Source organism: Pygocentrus nattereri, chromosome 25 (assembly GCF_015220715.1).
Source record: "Pygocentrus nattereri isolate fPygNat1 chromosome 25, fPygNat1.pri, whole genome shotgun sequence".
NCBI lineage: Eukaryota > Metazoa > Chordata > Actinopteri > Characiformes > Serrasalmidae > Pygocentrus > Pygocentrus nattereri.
The window spans coordinates 11,938,111-11,958,165 of NC_051235.1; the positions used below are offsets into that span (position 1 = coordinate 11,938,111).

Below are 20,055 nucleotides of genomic sequence, written 5' to 3' on the forward strand. Positions count from 1 at the left end.
TGGTGCACCCCTCCTCATCTTTACTTCAGAAAGACTAAGCCTCTCTGGGATGCTCATTTTATACCCAATCATGTTATTGACCTGTCACCATTGAACTACCAGTGTTTTTTAAAGCATTACACAACTTTACCAGCCTTTTGTTGCCCCGTCCAAACTTTTTTGGAACATGTTGCTGGCATCAAGTTCAAAATGGGTATACATTTTTTTTCAAAAAACAATAAAATTTCTCAGTTTCAGCATTTGATATGTTACCCTTATTTTCAATGAAACATAGGGTTTAATGATTTGCACATCATTTCATTTTGTTTTTATTTGCATTACCAACTATCCAAACATTTTTGCAAATGGGGTTGTTGATCACAAACATTATATAAACATTAAAGCAAAAAAAAATCTAATAAATTTCAGAATGTCCACCTTGAGTGTCACTGTAAATATTTAGCCAATATTGTCCCACATTAAATAATTGATAGTAAGATAGAAATCTGATGCTACACTTATGCTGACTGACCAACACATCTAGAATTAGGAAACAGTTGTCCATCTGAGTGCTTTATAATAAACATCAAAAAGCTCAATAATAGTATGTGAAAACAGTGAAGTGTGAAAAACAAAATCAAGAACATCAAATTCTTTTTCCCCTTGAAGGGCTGTGTTTATTAAAATATAACTCCAGTCTCCTGATTCAATCGTCATGTCACTTAAAAATAAGTTTTGTTACATCTCTGAAACAGTACAAATCTGAAATGTTTCTAAAATAGACAATTCATAACAGTTCAAAGTGTGTAATGCCCTTGTACTGGTCCAGTCAATGTTTGTTACAGCCTCACGTGTGGATCTTTCCAAACTCTGTCAGGAGTGCAATAGTGAGAAAGACAGCATAAAAGAGCAGGAGGAAGATGCCATAGGCTCGAGTGAGGTGGAAGCATTGCAGGGGCACCAGCACAAAGGAGAGAACCAGAGAGAGACCCAGGGCTCCTGCCAGCACCCAGCACAGTAAGCCCTCTGGCTCCAGCTACACACAAAAAAAGAGCACAGCATTCACATCTGGACTCAAATTAGTGCAGATCAACCTTGTGAGCCTTACAATTACAACAATTTGATTCTGGTCAAACTGATAATTTGGCACTAGACAATCTGAACCACCTATTCTTATTGATTCACCAAGATGGAGTCCTAATTCCAGTCCTTGAGGCATATCTGGACTGCAGTTAACACACCTAATTCAGTTTAAGAGTACCTGGGGGATATTTTTTTCAAAGCAGGATATCAAGGATTTCTGGATAACTTGGGCCAAAAGTTGACAGAAATGTTTGTTACCACTTTACCTGTTGGACAGGTTCACTTCTAGAGCTGTGCTTAAAATTCTGGTTGAATACATTGTGCATAAGCTTGTGGCAATACACATAGGGATGGAGTGGTGGCAGTATCCAACTACAATGTACCTTTATACAGTGTATGGGCAAGTTAGACTTGAATGCTGCATTTAAGTCTAAAGGCCTTCACCCACCTAATGCGATTTGTACACATGGTTTCTTCAAAGCACATAAAATTAATCTGTGCACTTGTATAACTGGCACATATTACCAAACATGATTTTTCACACAGTGAAAATGTGGCAAAATGTTCTGTTTCATTTTTGCAAACTTTCACCAGTGATATTGGCTCACTGACCGATCACGGTCATCTCTGCTGTTGGCATGACACTCAAGATAATGAAGCAGCTTTGTCCAGCAAAAAAACTTTCACAAACTCTACAAATGTCAGAATCTCCAAATGAAGCTCAAATTGGACTACAACCATCACAGTTATTGCTTATGTGGAAGCTCACAGTTTCGGATTCTTCAGTTTGTTTTGTGCTTTGTCTCATGTAGAGCTGCATCTTCAAAAGCAGCTCAAATTGAGTTAGGAGACATGAGTTGTGAGAGATAATAAAGATTAGGCTCTTGATAGAGGCTGCAAAACTCTTCACTCCATTTTCGCTTTTCCAACGTGGGAATTGTCTGCATTATGTCACCTTTTTCCAGAAAAATAAATATATAAAAATAATATAAAAGAAATTTATATAAAAACAAATCATGCCATGTTCAGTGTAAGCAGTTTTTATGTGAAAAAATTACATCCAAATATTTCACATTTCTGTGAATTTTTTTCGCGTCAGTTTTGGTGTGTAATGGCCTTAAGACTGTAGCCTGCTGTAATTAGTGTTTCGCCATTAACATTTGGCCATTTACTATTAATATTTAAGGTATACACTCAAAAATTAATAGCGTATCACAAAGTTCATACCTCAGTAAATATTGGTGTCGCAACTAGCTGAGGGTCTGAACTTTTTTTCATTGTCATTAATGTTATACATCTGGTATCTTATCATGAAGTTGCTGCCAATACCTGACCCTAGGTCACTCTGGGCTGAAAAATTAACTCCCAAGTCAAGTACTTCCTTCACTGTAATCAAATTCATTAATAACTGCATTGATTCTAGACTCAATTAGGTGTTTTTTTTTAATTAGTTTTTAATCTAACAGGACTTCATCAGATAGATTAAATTTAGAGTGGAGTCCTATCCTGCTTTGCAAAATTCCTCCAAAAAGTTAGCATAGTCTGGCTATTACAGTATGCATTCCAGGACTGGAGGTGGGGAAAAAACATTAATTGTTTCAAGACCAGTATATGTGAAACACATTATTAGCCAGGTGAACATTTAAATGTGGTGGATCAGACATACCATTACAACACCAGTATGGAACATCTGCAGCAGACATCCTAGACCAACTCCAAATAGCATATCTGCGTTAGGGGAGATTAAGGTCTACTAGAAAATGAAAAGGGAATGTCAGAGACTTGGTCTGTGTGTACTAAGATGGAAGTTTTGGATCACAAAGAACTGGTAAATTTCTGAGAAGACATACTAACAGAGGCTTAAAAAGTTCTGTTCAGTAGGAATTTGTGGGGCGAGAGTCAAAAATAAAAGGATACTAAAGATGATTCCACCAAAGCAGGCCGAAATGGCCATTCGTGGGTATCCCTGCCGGGCTATTGTAATATCTGCAAAGCAATCTGTGGTGGAAACAAGCATACACAATAACAAAACAAAAACCTGCACAACCCTATGGATATATTTGAGGGGACAGTAGGGTTATGGTGAGTGTGTGTGTACCTCCAATGCTGTTGCCCCATGCGAGCAGTGTGAGCCCCAGGACAGTGTTACTGAGACGCAGGATAACACCCAGAAGATGGAGCACACTCACAACCTCTGACGCAACCGTGCTAATCCATAATGCACTCACTACAAATCCTAGTAAAGAGAAGAGCTATACATGCATGTACACACACACACACACACACACACACACACACACACACACACACACACACACACATTAGGCACAAATGGTTGGAATTCAGATTTGATGTAACGATATAATCTAGTCTGATGATTCTAGGAGTCAAGCTAGCAGACAAAGAATCAGTTATGTTTGAGGCTCCAGTTGTGGCAATGTAATAAAAAATAAATAAATAAAGGCAATTTACAGCTTACCAAACACAACTTTAAGTAATCTGTAAAATTTAAAAGATGCACCATTAGGAGAATTGTTTACTACTGATACTGTTACTGATATCCAGTATTTCTCAATTGGGACAAGAGTCAAACTGGATTAGCATTAAAGGAACAAGAGTTATTTCAAAAGGGTTGCAGTAAAATAATGAAAATGTACTTTAGACCAGCATTACCTAAACATTCTACTGTTCTGAAGTGTGGAATTGATGTTATTTTATCTCTAAGGTGGTTAGTTCATTCATGTCTGGTCAAATCTTGGCAACATTGTAAATGAGGGGCACCCTCAATGTTCTCTGAGACTAAATAAAGGTTGATTGACTGATTGATTGAAGTCTTTGAATAGTGAGCACTAAGCCTATCTCTGTGCATTCCTAAGTAATCAATGATTAAAGACCAGGGTAACTTGATTAGATCCCAGGGGCATTTGATGAAAAGAAAAGAGGTACTATGCAATCTTGCAACAAGCATGGCGCTGTAATCATTAACACTTCATAGTGTTTGGTCATGCATGTCAGAGCTGCTAGTCAGACTGGGTCTGGAGCAGGCTGACAGAGCGGTCTTCAACAAAGACACCACTTCTGCAATCTTGATTTCCAACTGTAGCAAAATAATAATAATAATTTGTGTAGTTGTATATACATTCATTTTCCAACCTTTTTCAGCTGTAATTAAACAACTTGTTTTGTTATTGTGCTGTGTACCATGTATGCAAATGACCTCTGTTTTGATTATGTCAGATTGAACAGGCAGGAATTTGTAACTATTGTTTTTTCAGGAGGTCACAAAACAAAAAAAAATTAAAACAGGTTAGTTTCCCAAATATGGACTGGGGAGTGAATGGTGGGTTTTGAACTAATAACAGTGTGTCCATGCTACATCAAACTATATTTAAAAACATGTGAAACATCAACCTTTTAAATAAAATATAAATGTTAAAGGAGAGGAGAAGAAGAGGGGCAGATGATAAAGTGAATTCTTACAAAGTGGTACCGAGGAGGGTGGTCATTAGTAGTAGTGCAAAAAACTATGCCTGAGAGGAAGACTCCGATTAAGGCTGTAAGCAACCACACAGGAAACTCTCCCTTGATGAGGTACAGACCATCTACAACACACACACAGACACAACATTTTTTGTAATAATGCAAAATATACAATGGACACTTTCTGACCAGCTGCATACATAGGCAATGCTCTGTTTTTCTCGAAAAGGCAAAGCCAAGCGGTGGCCAAGGGTCAGACTGGCCAAGTTCTCAATGGATGACTTCTTCCCAGTCACTAAGGAAATCACTAGTCAAAGTGGGACGGAGCTGTTTTTATCTGCTCAACAGTGCTGCATAGCCACTAGCTTTAGGAGATATATGCAATGATGCCAGTTCATAGATGCTAGGGAAATCTTGCAAATACAAATATGCTTGGTAGAGCAACATCTTCGTTGCACTTGACAACAAGTAGTCAACTTACAGGTCCCTGAGTTGAAAGTAAGCACACACACCAGTGGCCCGGTGATGAGATGCAAGCAGTTAAGAGGACGTTTCCAGTTATGATCTTCCTTATCAGTATCTACAACTGGAACTGTCAACAGCAACACCACTTCAAATGGCAGCTAGAGAGAGAGAGAGAGAGAGAGAGAGAGAGAGAGAGAGAGAGAGAGAGAGAGAGAGAAACGGATGAAAAAAGGGAGCGAGGGAGGCAGGGAAGGATAAAGGTACAGAGGGAGGGAGGGAGGGAGAAAAGGAAGAAAGGGAGAGAGAAAGGGAGGGAGGGAGAAAGGGATGGAAAAAGGGAGAGAGGGAGCGAGGGAGGCAGGGAAGGATAAAGGTACAGAGGGAGGGAGGGAGGGAGAAAAGGAAGAAAGGGAGAGAGAAAGGGAGGGAGGGAGAAAGGGATGGAAAAAGGGAGAGAGGGAGAGAGAAACAGGGAGTTAAGAGTCATTTGAAATAACTGTCACTCTGTTATTATGCAGCTCTTAGTGGAGAAGCCTTGTTTGAGTCTGATTTGCACCCTCTGAACAAACAGTCATAACTCTGGAAATGTTTAACTAGATAGATGGTGTGAGATAAGACCCCTTGAGGATTATTTTGGTGTAATGTTGCGTGTATTGAGAAGAAAATATCTGAATTATGACAAGTTAAACACAGAGAAAATTTTGAAATAAACAGATTATGATTTTGAGAAATTTACATGGGAGTGAATGGGGCAGTTTTCTGTGTCTAGTGCCAAACAAATGCTCATAACTCTAAAGCTCATTGATAAAATGATGAGATATTTTGAGATTTCAGAAAGGCCAAGTTTCTCTACCATTTAACTGAAATGGAGTTTCTAGCTGAAAGTTTAAGGATTTTAAAGTAGATTCCCTGTATGACAGCTGTGTCTGTGAGTGGACTGCTGTGCTAGAATTTCAGTTAGAATTTGAAGTTCTGAACATTCCGCCATTCATTCTTATGGGAGGTTTTTCATTTTTAAACTTAATTTTACTAAAAACTACAAATCCAATCAACTCCAAGAATACATAGCACAAGCCACAGCGCTGAGACCTTCGAAACGCAGTTTGAACAGAGTCTGTACGTTAAGCGGTTTGGGCTGTATTAATTGCAGAAAAGTGTGGAAGAAGAATAAGAAGAAGTATGAGAAATAACAATAGAGTGCTTTTTCAAGCACTCTAATTATTTGTTCTTTAAGGGCCAAACTAACATTTTAGTTCATTCAAATGATATAAACCAAATAAAGTGCTGCACTGAAATTAAGAGGCCGCTGGCTAATAAGCACTATGACTTATAGAAGGACATATTGGTATAGGTGTAGCAGTGGCACTTTATCTGCATCATAATATTATATTGTTACATTTCGTTACATATATTTAATTGGACAATTGCACATTTGGAGCAAAACTTGTCAACTATATATATTGCCCTGAGGATATACCAACAAGAAGTCAGTTTACTAAGTAACTTTTATCTACGATGACTGTAGATTTTATTAGTTCCACTTTCCTTATAGGTGCACTTTGTACTCCTCTGTTATAGACTGTAGTCCATCTATTTCTATGCATAATTTGGTAGCCCCTTCACCTCACAGAGCGGTATTATTTGTTTGGTGGATCATTCTCAACACTGATGTTGTGGTGGCACCGTGTTAGAAACTGCTCTGTTGCTATGAGTGGATCAAACACTGCAGTGCTTAATAGTTTTATAAACACTCACTGCCCACTCTATTAGACACCTTATCTTATCTTATCTTATCACCTTATCTATATCTTACCTTGTTGTTGCACCTTGTAGATATAAAATGAAAAACAATAGCTCTATTGCTTCACAGTTTGTGTTAGTCATCCTCTAGTCTTTCATCAGTGGTCATAGGATGTTGCCTAAAGGACGCTTTTAGCTGTATATTCTTGGCTGGTGGACAATTCTCAGACCAACAGCAGTAAAAACTTGTACGAGGGCAACACACACTAAAACTCCACCATCGCGTTGTCGCTGCAGTGCTGAGAATGATCCACCACCCAAATAATACCTGCTCTGTGGTGGTCCTGTGCAACAAATAAATAAATTATGCAAAGAAACAGATGGAGTACATTTAGTACTTGTAGAACTATATAGTGTACTTATACAGTAAGGGGATGTTAAAAAATACAACCCCAATTCCAAAGAAGTTGGCACATTGTGTAAAACATAAATAAAAACAGAATACGATGATTTGCAAATCCCTTTCAACCTATATTGAATACACTACAAAGACAAGATATTTAATGTTCAAACGGATAAACTTTGTTTTTGTTTTTTGCAAATATTCACTCATTTTGAATTTAATGCCTGCAACACGTTCCAAAGAACTTGGGACAGGGGCATGTTTACCACTGTGTTACCTTTCCTTTTAACAACACTCAATAAGTGTTTGGGAACTGAGGACACTAATTATTGAAGATTTGTAGGTGGAATTCTTTCCCATTCTTGCTTGATGTACAACTTCAGTTGCTCAACAGTCCGGGGTCTCCGTTGTCATATTTTGAGCTTCATAATGCACCACACATTTTCAATGGGAGACAGGTCTGGACTGCAGGCAGGCCAGTCTAGTACCAGCACGCTTTTACTACGAAGCCACGCTGTTGTAACACATGCAGAATGTGGCTTGGCACTGTCTTGCTGAAATAAGCAGGAACGTCCCTGAAAAAGACGTTGCTTGGATGGCAGCATATGTTGCTCCAAAACCTGTATGTACCTTTCAGCATTAATGGTGCCTTCACAGATGTCAGTTACCCATGCCATGGGCACTAACACACCCCCAAACCATCAGAGATGCTGGCTTTTGAACTTTGTGCTGATAACAATCCGGACAGTCCTTTTCCTCTTTGCCCCAGAGGACATGACGTCCATAAACAAATTTGAAATGTGGACTCGTCAGACCACAGGACAGTTTGCCAATTTGCGTCAGTCCATCTCAGATGAGCTCGGGCCCAGAGAAGCCGGCAGCGTTTCTGGGTGTTGTTGATATATGGCTTTCGCTTTGCATGGCAGAGTTTTAACTTGCACTTGTAGATGGAGCGACGAACTGTGTTCACTGACAGTGGTTTTCTGAAGTGTTACTGAGCCCCTGTGGTAATATCCATTACAGAATGATGTGGGTTTTTAATGCAGTGCCGCCTGAGGGATCGAAGGTCACGGGCATTCAATGTTGGTTTTCTGCCTTGCCGCTTACTTGCAGATATTTCTACAGATTCTCTGGATCTTTTGATGATATTATGGACTGTAGATGATGAAATCCCTAAATTCCTTGCAATTGCATGTTGACAAACGTTGTTCTTAAACTGTTGGACTATTTGCTCACAGTTGTTTACAAAGTGGTGAACCTCGCCCCGTCCTTGCTTGTGAACGACTGAGCCTTTCAGGGATGCTCCCTTTATACCCAATCATGACACTCACCTGTTTCTAATTAACCTGTTCACCTGTGGAATGTTCCAAACATGTGTTTTTTGAGCATTCCCAAACTTTCCCACTTTTTTGTTGCCCCTGTCCCAATTTTTTTGGAACGTGTTGCAGGCATCAAATTCAAAACTGAGTGAATATTTGCAAAAAACAATAAAGTTTATCCGTCTGAACATTAAATATCTTGTCTTTGTAGTGTATTCAATTCAATATAGGTTGAAAAGGATTTGCAAATCATCGTATTCTGTTTTATGTTTTACACAACGTTCCAACTTCATTGGAATTGGGGTTGTATTATCCACACCTAATTTCATTAATTGCACCTCCTTGTTTCTACAGTATATATGCATATATTATTCCATCTCCACACATATCACCAACAATCCAGTGAATGTGTTTAACCTGGATAATCTTGAGTGCTCTCCAGCCCCAGTGACTCCTCCTCCAAGTCCTAGTGTCCACAGGATTAATGGCTTTCAGAAAGATTTTACTGGTTGTCTCAGTGAAAGGGATCAAAGGTTCATACTCTTCTTCTGAAACACAAAAACAGTACAAGCATGCTTAACACACTATATATATATCACACTAATGGTGATATACATAACACACATATAAATGAAAACATACATACAGCACATAGTAAATGAAACCTACTGACAGAGGAAGCGATCAGGGGATCACATACTTCCTCATGGTTCAACATTTCACAGGGAAAACATGCATGTCAGTGTACAGTGATTAAGGTTAATAAACAAATCAATTTATTTTCTAGTAACTTTACAGGAGAATGAAAAAAACATCCATAACTCTGAATGGAAGAATAAGATATTCTTGATAGTTTCTAATGGCCCATTTATCATTACATTTTTAACACAATGTAAAGGGGAAGTGGCAATTTCCAATGCTGTTTATTAAAAAAAGTTGTCCTGAACTTATATTTATATAATATATATATATATATATATATATATATATATATATATATATACACACACACACACACACACACACACACACACACACACACACACACACACCAGATAAATGCAATTTGCATATATTTGAGAGCATGACCTACCATGCACTTGTATGGCTCCATTAAGATTCTCTGTACAGGAGTCCGCAGTCTGTATGTCTGTAGTCACACAGACAACAGGCATCATAATTTTATCCACTGAAACCCTCTATAACACCAGTAAGGTACAAAATGATTTTATTATAAAGCCTAGGAGGACCACAGAGAGATTTACACACATCAGAAGAGGTTTCGATGTACACAAGGTGAAGCATTGCTCCATTGTTTTCTGTGGGGAGGGGGTGGTAGGAAAAATATGTGACCGAGTCAGCTTCCACGCAGTACCACAACAATCATGTGACACTATTTGCAGATATAAAAGGAATGTGAATGTGGGCAATAGATGTGGGTGACGTGGCAAAATTATAACATCAAAATACTCAAAGATACTTTCAAAATGGTCATCATGATATTTAGGAATGTAACCATACACCAATGTCATTATGACAGAGCTCTCAGTGCCAATAGAGCCACTGCCACACAAGAAACACTTAGGCCTAGCGTTTTCACCCTAATCAGCCCATCATCAACAGAATGAAACCTGATATTTATAATTACAGTGTTAGTTTAATAATAGTTACAACAACAGCCATCACTAGATCAAAGATAAATACCTTAAAAATAACAGTACAATGAAATAATCAGCTGTCCAAAATTAACTTTCAATTATGTGCTCATAAATTAATTAATCAAGCAATGGTTTCGTAAATGTGCCCAATCAAAGACACCAAACTGATTTAAATTGGTTTAACAATCAAAACATTGCATCAAATTCATGAGAAATAAGCACAGCTTTAGTGTTTCGTGGCCAAACGTTAAATGCCTTTTGCTGCTGTTGGAACAAAACCTCATATCTCCATTTTTGTCGTTTTTGGTTTTTAACCTAATTTGAAGAAGGCATGTAGCCTTTTATATCGTGTGTTAATTTCATGATGGATGGGCTAAAATAAATGGCTCAAAAGTACTAGGAAAAAAGTCTGCTTCTGACTTGCATTAAAAGTAAAACTGTTTTTTCTTTCTTCTGTAAAATTTTGGAGATACAAAGTTTTTTTTCCAACTGCTGCCAATTAAACAATTAAATGATTCTCATAAGTAAGCAATAGACACTGTAACCTCACAAACTTCAATCATATTTAGACAAAAACAGTCTCATCAGTAAGATTAAATATTTAAAGCATAACAAACTGCGTTAAATATTTAACATGGGCAAGCTTGGAACTAACTCGGGGCTTCCCACTGAGCATTCTGTGTAGTGTAACATTCTGTCTTTCCATCATGGTACTCTATTTCTCTTCTTGTTCATGATATTTAAAACAGTGCTCACAATCTTGCTGTCAAAAGTCATGCAAAGCACAGAGATGTAGGCTCAAGTGGCTTCAGCAGAAGTAGGAAACAACTCTGCCAGTCAGTCTGTGGGAATGTCTCGGATAATTACACATTTAAAATGTGATCAGATTGTGACTTTCACAGCCTATTGCACTTTCCTACAGTTTTCAGTGAACACTAACAGGAGAGCACGGGCAAGACTCCTTAAACTATTCCTGTAAAATAATCAAATTATAAGTCTCTGGATAAGAGCCTCTGCCAAATAACAAATGTAAATGATGCTCACTGTACTTGGTGATATGATGTAGTCTAAAGCACCAAATCACTTTAAAATGGGGTGACAATGTGAATGACATGTAAAATTCATCATTTGCGCTAAAATCTTCATACAAATGTTTCATGAATCAGACAGAGTAGTTTGTACATCATTAAAAGAGGTCAAGTCTGTGTTCTTTTTTATGCATCCCTGATGAACACAGACCATTGTTATTGATAACTCTAGTGAATGTTGATTCTGATAAATATTAACATGACATCCTAGTCTTGCAAAATGGTAGCATGAGACACTAGCCAATTATCTCTGTGAAATTAACAGCATTTTAACAGCTTAGGCTATTATTAATTTTGTAAAATACAGGCTTATATTGAGAAATGTTTATAAACGAGAGCTAGTCATTGATGTCAGGATTTTTAAAAAAGTGTTTGTAAACAACTCAATTCTCAAGTGCAACCATTTGGTGCAGATTTATACTATATCCACTTTTTTTCTTAGGACTACACCACTGCTGTTTTTTTTAATCACCAATGTCAAAATGATGACATACTCCTGTTTCTTCACACTCAAAAACTTTATGAAATTAATTAGGGTAATGAATTAATGAGTTTAATAAGTTTAATAACAATAAGGGGTATCTTTACCATGGGTGAAGTCAGAGTTCTGTAGAGGGCCTCGGAAAGAACGAGCCCGGCGGCGGTTATAAACATATGTACTCACAACCACAGTTACAACATAGAGCACATACAACCCCAGATATCCTGGAAAAAGAGAGAGAGGGAGAGGCAGAGGGAGAGGGAGAGAGAGAGAGAGAGAGAGAGAGACTGAAGTAACTCTTGGCCTCAACACCATCCCACAACAGTCACAAGACACTATTTGTGGATGTAAGAGGGATGGGAACGTGGGTAACAAAGGTGGGCGAAGTGGGAAAAATATAACATCATGACTTTTTCCACAATAAACATCATGATATTTAGGTTTTTACTGAGCTGGAACAGACAAAACACATTAGCAAAAGATTGTTACCTCATTCAACAAAAGGCTAAGGAAAACTGCAAAAATAATCAATTTAAGGGGAAAAAAAGGAGGAAGTGGTGGAAACAAATGATAAAAATAAATAAATAAAAATAAGACAAAAAGCAAAATGGTTTGACATCCATTCAGCTACATGTTACTGTGTAGTTGGTGTACTTACTATACATTGGTTATTCAATATGCATCCATCTAGATATATATAGTTGCTCAGTGTTCTAGAAGTACAATAGAAGTACAACAGAGGAGTCCTGCTAAGCTCACATGCTTTTTGTATCAAAGCCAGTTTCCGCCCAGTGGGAGGAGACAAAAGCTCTTTATCCATCCCTAATTCTGGTTCAAATTTTGACTCATTATGTTGAAATAATGGCTTATTTAAGTTGAAACAATTATTAATTACACATCAAGAAAGAATGTATACATTAAGTTCTGTACCAAATAAATTTGTTTTTGATACTGTAAATACCCATTTTATTTCACCCAGCCTGACCTGATCATTTGGCATCTGTATGAATTTGTGTAATACGAAAAAGTTGACAGAGCAAGTAGAAGAGCTATCATTAATTCCTGAGAGGAAATGTGTGAATGAAATACAAGCATACCAAGAGCTTCTTTCAGTTCAATCTGCCTCTTATAGAGGATGGTGAAAGTCCAGAACACAGCAGCCATGTAGAAGATGACATCACGCAGGAAAGGGCGAGATGCTACCGTGAAGGGCTTCACTAGGGCAACACTCCCAGCCACCACCGTCGTCACAAAGATCCCCGCCCCTTTCAGAAAGAACCATACAGTGAATTACACAGAAATTATTATAGTTCAAAATCTGTGGCGTATGACCAGCACCTATTATTTAGAAGAGGGTATTGTTTGTTAAATTACATGTAAGGTTGTAGTAATCAGCATTGGCAGCATATTTCAGATTTTTTTTTTATTTATTTTTTTGTGTAGAGATACACCGATCCAACATTTCCTAAACTGTGTATACTGCCAATACTTCGTTAACGGAAAATTCCACCGATATGTGGCTTGACGTAAATTGTTTCATTAAAAAAAAAACAAACAAAAAAAAAAACATATTGACTCAAATTTCCTTACAGAGGTGGTTATAGGAAATAGAGGTTGCAATGTCTACAACACTAACATGTTTTATTACCCATCTAAAATGACCAATGAACTGATATGAAACGCATATAAAACATGTATCTTTTGAAATTATATGTAATGTTGATAAAGGTAAAATAGTAATAAATCAAAAAAAAAAAATTTCTGTGGGGGGTATTTTGCCATACAACACCCTACAAGTATGCCTCTGCCTAGATTTTATTTTCTAAAATGATGTTTTAGGTCAAAGCCTTCTCTACCTATCATAAATCAATGTCTCAGAGATAGAGCAACTTTTACATAACCATTTCATGTAAAATCATGTTAAAATTTTTACTAGGAGTCTGCAATTTTTTTCTAGGCTCAATTTTGAACGACCCTGACTCTGAAATAGTACTGATGTTGATCGATCATGTCAGACCAAAATCCTCCCCATTTTATAAGTATATTGGGTTGGAGCTTCACTAACTTGTTGCTCCAACATCTGCATACTCACCAAACAGGGCTCCGATGGCCAGACCAGCTGTCTGTGGTCTAGAGAAGGCAGCCATTGCACTGAACACATCTGGAGCACCATTCCCAAGGGCTAGGAATGTTACACCCTGCACGCCAATGACATCAGGGAAAACAACATAGCATAGTCTCAGAATGCCAACAGGGTCACTGAAAAACCAGAGATCTGTTTGAAACTATGCAGTATTCACTAGTGCAGTGCTTTGGGACTGTGAATTTTGTGTTGGTGTCAGAAAACATAGTGGAAAATATCCAGAGTACCCAGCAGAATACCCATAATGGACTATGCAGTACGATATGGAATGTGTCTTCCATCAAAGAATGATGAGCAAACCCCTGTAACAATACACAAGAATGTGCTAATATAACATAATGAGTAAGATATCTAGGAAACAGGCTCTCCAAAGAAGAAAGAGAAGAGTGCCCATCTTGGAAGTGGTGTGTTATATCTTTATATGACTACTGTGTAAAAGTCATACACATCAACCTTCCATTCCCCCCAAAGAGGGAGAATAACAATTTATGTCTTCATGGCTTAAAACTAACAAACTTGTCTGGTGGGAGAAGAATCGCAGGGACATCATAGTGTGTTAGAGATCTTAAGCTATTGGGCAACAAGAATGAATGAGTCATGTATTGATCATTTAGAGGCACAGTACTTATTCAGAGAGAATTAAAATCACTCAGCCATGGTCTGATGGGTTAAAGGATACAGCCACATTATGCGTCAGCCTCAAAGAAGAAGAGATAGCTGAGAGGTTGGGACAAAAACTACAAAACAGAAATGCATGCTTAATATTATTTCAATGCATAAACAATTCAACATTTTGAATCACAATGAACACTCATGCTTGTACAAGATTTTAAAAAAAATAAAGGTGATAAAGCTTGCTTTGGAGCAATGCCGGGTTTTATATGCTGTCGCTTCATGCAGCATTACATACTGTAGCCTCATTGGTTTGACAGAATTCACAAGTTTTACTGTTCTAAAGACTTCGTTCATTACTGTTCTCTCACTACTATATACCTTGCAAACTTTAGGAAAATACATTCTACAACACTTGGGCATCCATGTGGTGAAAACCAATGACTGCTACTAGCCTGGCCACTGAGTTGAGGCTATTAAATACAATCAAGCTAGCACTGTGTCACCTTTAGGATGGGGTGAGCATGTTTACAACAGATGCTGCAATGGTTATGGTTTTCTTTTTGGCTGGATTGTCACTTTAAGAACCTTCCAATGGCTGGTGATTTAAACAAGACAAATATTTTTATTACCCTAACCTCAATTTACTATCTGTATCACACAGTAGTTTAGTTTCCCTATAAATACTACACTAAAATAAGAGAAAGTATGTTTTCTAAAAAATACACTTAGCACAAGCCTGTTTTGGGTCAGCTGGTTTTCTGGTTCTTTACTAAGCAAACGGAAACATCAAAATAATTGTCTGTGGTAAGCACCCATACATTACAGATGTGGCAGACAGACAATATATAAGGAATGCTGAAGTATTCATGTTAGGAATTATCCACTGATAGCTTCTTTAAGGAAACAAAATTGGTTCTTCTATTGCATCACTCCAAAGAATCCTTTTGGAACCTTTGTTTTTAACTGTAACTAAAACATAAGAACAATTCATGTTCAGACAGTATGTTATCTTTTAGTAAAAGGATCATCCCTTTAGGCTGACTTTTCCAGCAGAAAAGTCAGCGGAACTCTCCCTGAGAACAATTATTGAAAGTTAGTGCAGTTCAGAACCCAGCAACCACAGCTTCCTCTTTCTACTGGAACAACTGTAAAACACAGTCAAAGAGCAAAAAGGCTAACTGAGTATAAAAAGCAGTAAGCTGCAGATAGTTGAGAAAGTAAAGTTGCAAACCACAGTACACTACCACACCACCTCAGCTCACGTCCACAACAGTGTTCAAGCAGAATTGGAATTACCAGGTGCTGTGTTTACGATGCTGCAGTAGAACTGATCAAACTTCTACTGCTTCACCCATATGTATACACATATTTTTCTAAACTGTGCAGCTTGTTAAATTTCCACTATTGTGTTGCAAATGTTGAAAACAAACGTCTAGAAAGCGTCTAGAGTAATTATGCTGTCTTTGCAATGAAACATGCAGTTGGTCAGTGTTCTTTCAGTCAGTACTGACAATAACCATGATAAGCTCAGAAAAGCATATTGAGACATAATGTGATTTATCACAATGACCAACACTGGTCTAGACATTTTATCACCCAGCACTACTTGAAAATGTGATATTTACTCCATACTTTGCTGTTTCAAGTCAGTGAAAACTAAGTTTAAAAAATCTCCACAGCACAATGTTATTAATAAAAGTTGTGTGCCGTGTTTTTGGGTGGATGTGTAAACCATTTCTTTTTCAAAACTCTGACATCACAGCATCAATGCGCACATGGTTATAGCCACGTTGTGCATCAAAACTGTTTAACGTACTTCTGTGGACGAGACTTCATTTTGTTAATACATTTAGACTTGTGTTTGCAACACACCGTCTCTACAACTTCACGCTCCATATTTTACACAATAGGCTACGTATGCTTATAATATTACTCTTGAAGCAACAGACATAACATTTTATGAGATTATCGAATTCTCTTCAGCTGGCATGCTGATGTGAGCTTTTTGATACTGTTTGTCTTCTCATGTGGACAGAAAAATTTTGAGTGGATGGGGTTTTTTTTGGTGCACGAGGCCTTATTCCACTTCCTAAATCTGAGGTGACCAAGCAGTAGACACTGCTACCACTCTTTTCAGCATGTCCAATGCACATGGAGTGGTCACAACTCTGTGCACAGGGCTACAACTTGAAAGTTCATGAGTTTGAGCCCAGCTATTGGTCACTGGGCCATTTTGACCAAAAGCACATCCATCCACCTCACACAACAACTAACTCAACACGTAAAACCCCCACATCAATGAAATAATTACCTACAGTGAGGGATACATATTACATTATTTTGCATATCAGAAACTTCCAAAATATATAAATTGAATAAAGATAGAAAAGGCAATTACTAACAAATCTGATGCAATCAGGCCAAGAACCAGGAACAAAACCATGAGCCACAGAACCTGAAGAGGGAAAGGAAAGAGAAGAGAACAAAAAAAGAGCATTATGCTCCTTGACTTTTATAACCACTATTATTAACAGCCAACTTCTAATATTTCATGTTGATATTTCTCTTACATGCATGTACAGACACACAGACCAACAATTTGAGACAGCAGTTTTGAGCATGGTACTTTTAGATGGTCAATTACAGAAACGCTTAAATTAATCACCACTAATTTAAAGGCTTAGTACTTTTAAAGAAATAAAAACCACAGTAATATATTGGCATCAGCTCGGGATAACAATGGGATCATCTTAGTTTCAGCAAATATTTGCTATAAATAATTATCTTCATTGGACATATGATCTGATTTGACCAAAGTTTCAAACTAATTTTTGATGTATTTACTGCACTGAATGTACTATTTAATACTTGCATGCTTACAATGTGATTCTGGGCAGCTGTGCTAAAATGTCTGTATTTTCTTTGCTGTACTGCATTTGTAACCCTGTAGAAATACATGTTATATTTCCTCATATTTCCAGTCCAGTGAATGTTTCTGTATCACCACTGACAGACACATTATATGGTCAAAAGTATGTGGACAGCTAATTATCACACCTATATTTGGTTTAGTGGATATTCCACTCCAAAACCGTAGCATTAATATGGAATTGTCCACCCTTCTGTGGCTATAACAGGCTCCACAATTCTGAAAAGGCTTTATACAAAGTTTTGGAGCGTATCTGAAAACAGTGCTCATTCAGTCAAAAGAGCAATTGTGAAGTCAGGCACTCATTTTGGACCAGAAGGCCTGGCTCACAGCTGATCTTACAATTCATCCCAAAGGTGTTTAGGACGTTTGAGGTCAAAGCTCTGTGAAGACCACTGGAGTTCCTCCATAATAAACATGTCAAACCATGTTTTTATGGGCCTTGCTTTGTGCACAGGGTCAGCCATGCTGAAGCAGAAAAGAGCTTTCCCCCAACTATTGCCGCAAAGTTAGAAGCATATAATTGTCTAAAATGTTACTGTATGAAGTAGCATTAACATAACACTGGAACTAAGGGGCCTAGCCCAAACCCTGAAAACCAGACCCTCCTCTACTAAACTGGCACTATATATTTCAGGTTGGTAGTGTTCTCCTGGCATGCACCAAACCCTGATTTGAGTCCAGTGGCGGAGTGTTTTAGACCACTCCAGCCAATCCTTGGCATTGTGCCTAGTGACCATAAGCTGCCTCCTGCTGTTGCTCCTAGATGCTTTCATTCCACAACAACAGCATTAAGTTGACTAGGGTCAATGTGCAAAACAACATCAAAAAAGTCATTAACTGACTTGTGACTTCCTATGATAGTGCCACGTTTAAAATCATTGAACTCTTCAGCGTAATCCATTCAACTGCCGTTGTTTGTCTATAGAGACTGCATGGCTGTGTGCTTGATTTCATACACATGTAAGGATTTGCCAAATAGTGCATGTATATTTAAAATATTGGATCTTGGCATTGTCTCAGAATTCTTACATCGGTGCATCTTGTGTATCAGTATCAGGGCAATATTCAAGACACTGGAAAAGAAAAAGAGGTATCATACAAAACTGAGGGCAACCTATAAAAGAACTTACATAGAGGAAGATGCCAAGAGGCAGGAGTTGAGGTGTCAGCAAGCAGAACGTAATCCAGGGGTAGTTGATGAAGCCGTCCTCTGCTGCACAATCTGGGGTGGTCACAACAAACTCACAGCGTTGACTGGCAGACAGGTTCATCACCTTGTCACACTGGAAGCAGAAAATAATATAACATGCCTTCATGTGGTTTTGTCATCATTAAGACAAAGCTGTCCGAGGAGTATGCTGGGAATTAAGGACACTGCCTTGAAAAGTTTCCTGTAACTGGTTGCTTTGAAATGCGTGACTGCCATGTTTTAAGTTAGATCAGTTCATGAGCTCACCATCACAAATAAATACATACTACATCATGCATGAGTGTGGAGTGAACGGTTTAAAGGACAAAATCAGTGACATCCGTGAGACGCAGCGCACAGGTTATTTTTAGGCATTACGCAGCCACGTTCCTCAGGTGAAGTGACAGCACGGCACAACACGAGCCTCAAAACACGGCTTATGTACTCAGAAGACATTAAAAATGCACTTAGGTCTTCACGTTTTTCCACCACAGCAACGTGATGCGTTCACCATACCTCGTCTTCACTGCTTTTCTGGGCGTCTGCAGCAGAAACGGTGTTTACATTCAGGTCATTTCCAGCGGCCGTCCAGCTGACTCTTGTTGCTGGTGGAGTTACAGGCTGGTTAACCAGGTTAACCCACTTCTGAGAGCTGACATGGTCCGTTCTCAGAGCAAATATAAGAGACGCGATTAAAAGCACAGGCTTCATTCCTAAACTCGCTGCAACACATACATGAAGTGCCGCAGAAGCATCGCTTTTTATTCACTTCCTCTCACTATTGACACAGCAGTTATTACCATACAGTGGCTCCTGTTTTCCACACGTGATCATATCCATAAACTGAGTCCGCTCAGAAAGCGTTCTTTAAAGCAGCCCGGGCCCGAGTCCCAGCGTGGGAGTTTACACAATAAAATGGAAGAAAAGTCTAGTCCAGAGCTCGGTCGGAGACAGGCTCAGCCTTTCACCAGCTCCACACCTCAGATTTTGGAGAGTATTTGGAATAAGCAGTCAGGCGTTCCTGCACTTCCTATAACGTAGAGCTGCGTAGTGATGTCGTCACAACGAATAATGTTTATTCTTGTGAGCGCTGTCTGCGGGATTAAGAGGCATTTTAATATCTTTAACTGCAGCAGCCTTCATGCAGAAGCCCAGTCCTGCCTAGTAGAAGACAACATTTTAAGTAAATTATGATTACTGCGTAGAAATTATGACTTAGTGTCTAAGAATAGCGTTTTTGTCAAATTAGTGACGTGCTACCCTGTAAGAATGACATATCACGAAATAACTTTTGATAACTTAACATTTAATGACCCAGCATTTTGAGCCATTATTAGTAGACGTTAAGTTGATAGTTCAAGAAAACAAATAACTATTTTGATAAAAAAAAAAGCCAAATTTGGAGAAAATAGAAGTATTTTTTGTAATACTAAGTCAAAAGTTTGACATAAACAAAAAAGTTTGCCGAAACAAAAAAAAA

General features: G+C 38.2%; 1 protein-coding gene across 1 annotated transcript; it reads right to left on the reverse strand.

Annotated features, from left to right (window-relative positions):
- Positions 1-630: 630 nt before the first annotated feature.
- On the reverse strand, positions 631-19,606 carry slc8b1 (solute carrier family 8 member B1). The gene is made up of 15 exons (XM_017709595.2): positions 19,092-19,606; positions 18,517-18,669; positions 16,857-16,909; positions 14,519-14,576; positions 13,789-13,894; positions 12,794-12,961; positions 11,804-11,920; positions 9,563-9,619; positions 8,887-9,017; positions 5,024-5,165; positions 4,543-4,664; positions 3,161-3,314; positions 2,980-3,060; positions 2,729-2,790; positions 631-1,015 (listed from the first exon to the last, which is right to left on the reverse strand). The coding sequence occupies exons 1-15, from the start codon at positions 19,284-19,286 to the stop codon at positions 827-829; spliced, it is 1,788 nt and encodes a 595-aa protein (XP_017565084.2). The 5' UTR covers positions 19,287-19,606; the 3' UTR covers positions 631-826.
- Positions 19,607-20,055: the final 449 nt, after the last annotated feature.

Excerpts from the sequence above, each read along its gene's own strand:
- slc8b1 (XM_017709595.2), bottom strand. The coding sequence starts at position 19,286 with ATGAAGCCTGTGCTTTTAATCGCGTCTCTTATATTTGCTCTGAGAACG. Across the intron at positions 9,018-9,562 it reads TGGAGCCATACAAGTGCATG|AAGAAGAGTATGAACCTTTG; the intron begins GTAGGTCATGCT and ends TTTGTGTTTCAG. Across the intron at positions 2,791-2,979 it reads CTTTGGTGGAATCATCTTTA|ATATGCTATTTGGAGTTGGT; the intron begins GTATCCTTTTAT and ends CCCCTAACGCAG.